The sequence below is a fragment of the Pan paniscus genome, chromosome 4 (assembly GCF_029289425.2).
Source record: "Pan paniscus chromosome 4, NHGRI_mPanPan1-v2.0_pri, whole genome shotgun sequence".
Classification (NCBI taxonomy): Eukaryota; Metazoa; Chordata; class Mammalia; order Primates; family Hominidae; genus Pan; species Pan paniscus.
Genome location: NC_073253.2, coordinates 95,643,823 through 95,652,278, shown reverse-complemented (window position 1 = coordinate 95,652,278; position 8,456 = coordinate 95,643,823). Strand labels below are relative to the sequence as shown.

At 42.4% G+C, this 8,456-nt stretch overlaps 1 protein-coding gene across 1 annotated transcript; it reads right to left on the bottom strand.

The window, feature by feature from the left end:
- Positions 1 to 486: 486 nt before the first annotated feature.
- LOC117980334 (putative POM121-like protein 1-like) lies at positions 487 to 7,964 on the bottom strand (the record flags this gene model as incomplete). The annotated part of the gene is made up of 1 exon (XM_055113100.2): positions 487 to 7,964. A coding segment is annotated over one exon (936 nt), but the record flags the coding sequence as incomplete, so codon positions are not given.
- Between the last annotated feature and the right edge of the window lie 492 nt (positions 7,965 to 8,456).

The following is an 8,456-nucleotide window of genomic DNA, read 5'->3' as shown; positions in this document are numbered from 1 at the left end:
TACCAAGATTTTATACCCCTCAAATAATCTTGGCATTGGAAATAAAGTAGTAATAATAATAATTACTTGTTTCAGTTACTGTACTAGGTGTCTTTATGTATATTATTTTTAATCCTCACCCAATTTTATAAAAAGTATTATTTCTCATGTTTTTTTCAGTGGAGGAAACCAGGACTCAGCAAAGTTATATTAACTAGTACATGAACTCTGTGGGTTCAGGAGCATCTCTGTATAGTGCTGCCATCTAGTCTTGTCTCCTCATTTTCCATGAAATAAGGAGACTGAGGCCGGGCGTGGTGGCTCATGCCTGTAATCCAGCACTTTGGGAGGCCAAGGTGGGCGGAACACGAGGTCAGGAGTTTGAGACCAGCCTGACCAACATGGCGAAACCCCATCTCTACTAAAAATACAAAAATTAGCCCAGCGCGGTGGCGCGCGCCTGTAATCCCAGCTACTTAGGAGGCTGAAGCAGGAGAATTGCTTGAACCCAGGAGGTGGTGGTTGCAGTGAGCTGAGATCGTGCCACTGCACTCCAGCCTGGGTGACAGAGCGAGACTCTGTATCGAAAAAAAAAAGAGACTGAGTCTAGTGAAGCCAGTGGACTTGCTCATGATCACGCAGCTAGTTAGCAGCAGAATGAGGACTTGGATCCCTGAACTCCTGACTCACATTCCGGTGCACTTTTCACTACAGCAGGACACCTGGGCTCCTGAGCCCCAAGTGACAGCCCCAAACAGCTGTGTTTATCTGTCTTGCATGTCCCAGCTTGTTTTGCTAGCTGAGCAAAAACTACTTAAAAGGATCCTCAATCTTCACCTTCCCACTCCCTTCCACTTCTACTCATATACTCCCACTTGCCTCATGAATGACTTCATAGAAACAATTGTGCAATGTCACTAAGCCTTCCTCTGGTGTCAGAGTTACTCCCTGAGAGAGCATTCACTTCCTCATGACTCTGGTTTACTGGTTAGATTGGCTTTCCCTCTCTTCTCTTTGATCGGAATCTTCGTTGTTTAGGCAGGAATTTGAGGAGCAGATGTTATGCCCCTTGAACAGACCCTTTAATTCTCCTTAGTACTGTGTCTAATGACTCTTAATCCTGTCCTTTTAACTCTGTGGCTAGCAGATTTCAGAGTGAAGTGAGAGAGGAATGATGAGCTTGATGCTGAACATTTCATTTTAATGTTGGCAAAGTAGTCTACAGAGAGTACATGACAAACAGTGAGACAGAGGGAAAATGTTAAAAGTGTTCCTATATAGCAGAAAAACAATGTGAACATTAGTGTGGGATCACTGAAATTTTGGGTTTCCCGTCAAATGTAGATAGAACAGTTTGGTTGATTAGTTTGCCAGAGAAATGGAGCCATTGACTGTTTCTACTTTGTCTTCTTAAACTTTGATATTTTTCAGATTTTCATTTCCCTTTTAAAATAAAAATAAATCATCAGAAGAAACAAAGTGATCTCTTGTTTTTCCTGGTTACTGGAGAAAATTACACTTCCCCCAAATGGGAGTAGCATTAACAAGCATATATCCTGTGAACTGATTCCTTCCATTCTTTAGAGACTTTGGTTTAGTGCTCTGAACTTTCTGATTATCAGATCTTATGTGTTTGCTAATATATAAAATAACAAATTAGACATAATGCCCTATAATTTTCTCAGTTTGATTAATTGCCTGAAATTTGATCTATCAGTCAGTGTTTGATTAGAATAGAGAAATCACATGTAATTTGAACAAGGAAAGATTAATACGAAGAACTGCTAGCTATAACAGGGTTTTGGAGCAATGAGGATTGGCTAGTAAAAAGTAAAGAGAACTCTAAGGAATATAAGAATAGCAGGTAAAAGGAGCATCAACCCCTGGGGTTGAGATAGAACATCCAGGGCCTCTGGGATTAAGATCCAGACCCTGTTTGAGGGGGCATGGCTGTGGCTCACTGAATGAAGAGAAGTTGCTGTGGTAGAAATCTGTCTCATCAGAATCACTCTGCTATAATACTGCCTTGTGGAGGTACTGGTGGAAGATACTGGGTGCTGCTGACTGCTGTGCACTTCAGGAGCCTGACAATGGAGCAAACTGCACGGGTTCTGGATCTGGACACTGGAGAAGCTGTGTTGCAGTACAGAAGCCTGCCAAGAGGAGCACACAAGACTCTTGGAAAGAAGAGGAAAATCTCCTCTTACAATGTCGATCTAACATCATGCCAACTAGCAAAGGAAAAATGTTTAAAGGGTCCAGGTTCATTTCTGCAGAGCAGATAGGAAAGGATGAATTTGGAGCTGAGAGGCAATAAGTGGACAACTGGCACATTTGGTCAAACTTGTAATTTTATATCTTAGATGGACAAATTTAAACCCAAGTCCATAGGTGTTTTCCTTACAAGCTTACATTTAAATTTGCGATCCTGGTCAGAATTTTGCTAAGGACTTCATTCTTTCCCAGTGTTTCAGGAAGGATACCATGGGGCCAGAGCCACTTTTCTTTATTGTAAGGTCCTGGGCTGTGGCCCCTTTTGCTTTTCTGGGCTCCTTTCTCATGGGCATCTGTTTTGGGAGCTTCATTTCCTCATCTGCTTTGACACTTTAATTTTGGACGTTGTAGTGAAATGCTTCACATTGTCACACATTCTAATCTCAGAGACCACTCCAAATCTTTTTGAATTTTCTTGGCCATTGGAATTAGTACTCTGGAATCAGTACATTAAGAATGGTTTTTTAAAAACTATGAGCTAGAATTTCAACATTTTAGAAGAAATGGTCAGTATAAATTTGGAGAAGCAGTTTCTAGCTAGTAGTAACTGTGCAGAAAAACAGTTTTATTGATAAGTATCTGATTTGGATTTAGGAACCAGCTAGGATGAAAAATTCAATTGAGGTCTGGCCAGTTAGATATAAATTTTATTTTTCCTTTATATTCTGTGTCCAAAAGACAAATTGTCATGAGTTATTTTTTTTTTCTGAAGTATCCATTTGTTTCTCAGCTTTGGAATTAGAGGTGTAGAAAATAAACGGGACTCAACAGCCTAAGATTTTGTTTAAAAAGATGTACTTATTTATTTATATTAAAAAAATTTCTAAACTTTTTTTTTTGCAAGAAACTGTATGTCAGCATTTTCATTTTTGATAGATAAATTTTATATTTGGGATTTTGATTATGAAGTTGTTTCTGCACCAGAATTCCTTATGGATTTTTGTAATAATCTGTATTTAGTGTGTTTAATTATTTGCTTTCCATTTATATTTATTTTGGGATTTCTTTTTTAAGAGAATGGCACCTGTGACAGCATACTGTTAATATTACCCTTGTATCGTACTTTACCATGCCATCTCTGAAGAATATTACAGACCATTTTGGAGCATGGTGAATAACACATTTTTACCTTAGGAGTTCACTTGAATAGTCGTTTTTATATTTGTGACTGCAAGTCACTTTTAGGGGCTGTACTTCCTTAGTACTGGTAGCATTATTATCCAATGGACTTTTATAGCTTTCATTAGGTTTTCTTTTGTTTTTGTTCTTTAAAGAACATTTTACTTATCTTAGTATTTCATTTTTCATCTATATTATGAGGCAGTAAGAGTCTTCTGTTTTTCCAAAGTGGAGACTGCTTTATATTTATTTCATATTGTCTACAGATGTAGTGTTCAATACATTAGCCACTAGCCACATGGGGTTATTTAAATAAGATGAAATAAAAATTGGCCGGGCGTGGTGGCTCACGCCTGTAATCCCAGCACTTTGGGAGGCCGAGGCGGGCAGATCATGAGGTCAGGAGATCGAGACCATCCTTAATAAGACAGTGAAACCCCATCTCTATTAAAAATACAAAAAATTAGCCGGGCGTGGTGGCGGGCACCTGCAGTCCCAGCTACTCAGGAGGCTGAGGCAGGAGAATGGCTTGAACCTGGGAGGCAGAGTTTGCAGTGAGCCGAGATGGCGCCACTGCACTCCAGCCTGGGGGACAGAGCGAGACTCCATCTCAAAAAAAAAAAAAAAAAAAATTAAAATTAAGTTCTTTAGTTGCACTAGCCATATTTCAAATACTTGATGGATACATGTGGCTAGTGGCTAACATAATGGATAGCACAGATATAAAACATTTCCTCGTCATATAAAGTTCATTGGATAGTGCTGGTCTGTAGCTTATAGGATGGTATCTTAGTCTGCTTCAGCTGCTAAAACAGAATACCATAAATTAGGTAGCTTAATCAGTAGATATTTTGACCAGGCATGGTGGCTTATGCCTGTATTCCTAACACTTTGGGAGGCCGAGGCAGGTGGATAACTTGAGCTCAGGAGTTTGAGACTAGCCTGGGCATCATGGCAAAACCTTGTCTCTACAAAAATTAGCTGGGCATGGTGGTGCACGCCTGTAGTCTGAGCTACTTGGGAGGCTGAGGTGGGAGAATTGCTTGAACCTGGGAGGTGGAGGTTGCAGTGAGCCATGATCGCACCACTGTACTCCAGCCTGGATGACAGAATGAGACTCTGTCTCAAAAAAAAAAAAAAGAAGAGATATTTCTCACAGTTCTGGAGGCTGGAAGTGCAAGATCAAAGTGTTGGCAAATTACGTTTCTTAAAGAGGGCCTGCTTCCTAGACTGGAAATGGCCATCTTCTCTCAGTATCCTCACATGGTAGGGAGAAAAGCAGCTCTAGTGTCTCTTCTTATAAAGGAAGTAATGCCACCATAGGGGCTCTATTCTCATGACCTCATCTAAACCTAATTCTCTCCTAAAGGCCACTCCTCCCAATATCCTCACCTTGGGGGTTAGGGCTTTATCATAGGAATTTTTTTTTTTTTTTTTTTTTTTGAGACAGAGTCTCGCTCTGTCTGTCACCCAGGCTGGAGTGCAGTGGCACAATCTCGGCTCTCTACAAGCTCCGCCTCCTGGGTTCACGCCATTCTCCTGCGTCAGCCTCCTCAGTAGTTGGGACTAAGGCGCCCGCCGCTGCGCCCGGCTAATTTTTTGTATTTTTAGTAGAGACGGGGTTTTACCATGTTAGCCAGGATGATCTCGATCTCCTGACGTGGTGATCCACCCGCCTCGGCCTCCCAAAGTGCTGGGATTGCAGGCATGAGCCACCGCGCCCGGCCTATCATATGAATTTTGAGGGAACACAAACATGCAGTCTGTAGCAGATGGTAATAGGCTGATATATTGCACTTGTTGGTGTAAATCTGATAGGTTTCTTTGTCTCCAAGGACAGCTTTTAAAATATTTAACAATACCAATAATTTTTCAGGTTCTGTGAGAATTTTGTAATTTATAAGTTGCAAACTTAAAGTAATCTATAATCTATTTTGTCCTAACAATTACAAATATATTTTTTATTTCAGATTATATGTATTCCTACCAGATGGAGATAATTACAGCTTTAAAAATTTTTATTTTTTCATTTTATTTCACATATTGACATTAAATTTTTATTGACACATACTTGTACATATATATGGGGTACAATGTGATGTTTTAATACATGTACTCAATGTGTAATGATCAAATCAGGGTAATTTGCATAATGATTTTTCTGTAGGGAGAAAATTCAAAATCTACTCTTCTGGCTGTTTTCAAATATATAATAGGTTATTGTTAACTATACTCATCCTACTATGCAATAGGACACCAGAACTTATTCCTGGGTTCTACATCTGTTTATTAAGCCAACCAAGGATCGGAAATATTGGGAAAAAAAATTGCGTCTGTACTGAACATGTACAGACTTTTTTCTTGTCCTTATTCCTTACACAATATAGTACAATAACTATTTGCATGACATTTACATTGAATATTATGAGTGATCTAGAGTTGATATGAAGTATATGGGAGGATGTGCAAAGGTGATGCGCAAATAGTATGCCATTTTATATCAGGGACTTGAGTATCCTTTGTTATCCTCAGGAGATCCTGAAACTAGTCCCCCATGGATACTGGGGGCTGACTGTATAGTCCTATCCTCACGGAACTTTCATTCTAATGAGGGAAGACTGACTATAAACAAAATATATATAATAGGTGGTGGTAAGTACCGTGGAGAAGTAACAAATGGGGCAAAGTGAGTTATACAGCTCCATTCTTAGAAACGTTGGAGTACTTTTCTTAATTTATACTCGTGGTGGTTTCCTTTTGTCTCCTTTATTACATGGGACTCTGACATGTGCCCATAGCTAGGGTGGCAGTAGGATCTACCCGATAGTAGGGTGGCAGTAGGATCTACCCAAAAAGCATCCTGCTGATACAGGACCAAAGCATCCTGTTGTTCTCCAGCCTATAAAAAGAGCTATTGGTCTTGCTTCTCTTAACTGTGGCCTCCTACACTGTGTTTTGGACGATTGGTGATGTCTTGGATATTCTGTTTCTTTGGAACTTTGAATATACAACACTTTACTAGGGAATTAGCAATGGAAGCAGAGCAAAGATGTACAGAGGAAACAATGCATAACTCTGATGGAATTGAAGTCATGAGGCAGCAGAAAGCTGAAATAGGCAGAGTGGGAGGGTTAGAGGGAATTTAACTGGGAGTAACAGAAGTAATAGTTAACGGAGCCAGAATGCTTGAGTCATATAATTGCAAAGCAGAGTTGGGAGCAACAGATGCTAAAGAGTAGTTGCTGTAGTTCCTCTCTGGGTGGTAGGAGCAGTTGTCATATTACTATATAGCTACTGAATGAAGAAGAGTTCTTAGTGAGGTCTGGGTGAACAGCTCTTCTTAGTATTCTGTGTGACCCCATTTAACCTTTTAACAAATCTCTAAGTCAATAAATAGCCCCTAAGGTAAACTAAGTTTTTCTCTGCTATTTTTTTGCTTGAGAGAGCTATAACTGTAATAGACTTATATTTCTGAAGATTTTAATGCTTGCCAATATTTGGTAATATTTATGTTTCCTATATTTGTAATGAACATTCTTCTGGTACATTTTTTGTAAATTATTGTTTCATGCATAAAAGTTCACCTTTTATTTTATAAAATTCACGCAGATTAATTTATACACATTGACAATGGGTAAATAGAATTTTTCAGATTATTAAAAGCTGAAGGATGCCCATGTAAGCAAAAAAAAAAAAAAAAAAAAAAAAAAAACCAACAAACATAAACCCAAACCCCTCAAACAATTTTGAACACAAAACATTCTTCTCATGCCGGCATTCATTCTCATGCCGGCATCCATGCTTGCAGCTGTGAAGGGGGCAGGAATCAGCGAGGTGACCTGGGCTGAGTCCCGGGAGTGGGAAGAGGTGGCAGGAAGGGGATCTGAGGAGAACAGGGGTCCTGGTGCTCTGTGCTTCTTTCCAGACACGGGAGCTGTAGAGGGGACCTCTGCAGCAGATGCTAGGGGGGCCACTAGGCCCAGGCAGTCTTGGGACTTGGGTCTGTCCTGCTGTGCATCCATAGTGGGTGCTTTAGAAACGGCAGACCCACCAGAAGCCCCTGTTGCAAGTGAGGACAAAGTGTGGGAAGGCCGTGAGGGTCTGCAGTCCGAGATGGCCTTGTCCTCAACGTGCAGTGCACTGTTGATGCGGGGCCTAGAGGCCTTGGATCTGGGGGAGCCACCGGTGGGGGCGAGTGTCTGCCCTGGTGCTGTATCTGCATTGTTTTCACAGTGGCTGTGACCCGAAGAGACAGCCTGAGGTCCGTCCTCACTCACTGTGTTTGAGGAACTGAGGGCCAGCTGGCAGTGGGATGAGGCTGGCCCCCTCCTCTGCTTTAGCCCCGGCAAGTCTCCCGTGGAGCTGTAGGAGCTGGAGATGGCATTTCGTTTGGTGCACGAGCTCGCCCAGGAGGTCTGGGATGTCTGATTATATCTGATTTCTGAGCTCTGGGCATGGAGGTCTGTCTGCAGAGGCCCGGGCCTGGGCAGAAAGGGAGAGAGGCCTCCATTGTCCCACAGGGGCCGAAATGCAGACCATGCATCCCCGGTGACCTCGGGGACTGTTCTCTGATCATCAGGATTTTCTTGGACTCAGGGGTCCTCGTCCTGCTCAGGCATCCCTGCCCCGCTCTCCTGCCCTGCTGGCCCCCTCCTCCACTTTAGCCCCAGCAAGCCTCCCACGGAGCTGTAGGAGCTGGAGATGGCATTTTGGTTGGTGCACGAGCTCGTCCAGGTGATCTGGGATGTCTGGTTATATCTGATTTCTGACCTCTGGGCATGGAGGTATGTCTGCAGAGGCCCGGGCCTCGGCACAAAGGGATAGAGGACTCCATTGTCCCGCAGGGGCCGAAATGCAGACCGTGCATCCCCGGTGACCTCAGGGACCCTTCTCTGATCATCAGGATTCTCTTGGACTCTAGGGTCCTTGTCCTGCTCAGGCATCCCTGCCCCGCTCTCCTTTAGGGCCCTCAACACTATCTTCCCTGGACACAAGTCTGGGGACAGCCGGGTGTTGTGGACCCCAAAGGGGTGACTACCTGCTCCTGGGCCCCACAGAGTCCTCGTGCTCAGTGTAGTGTCTGA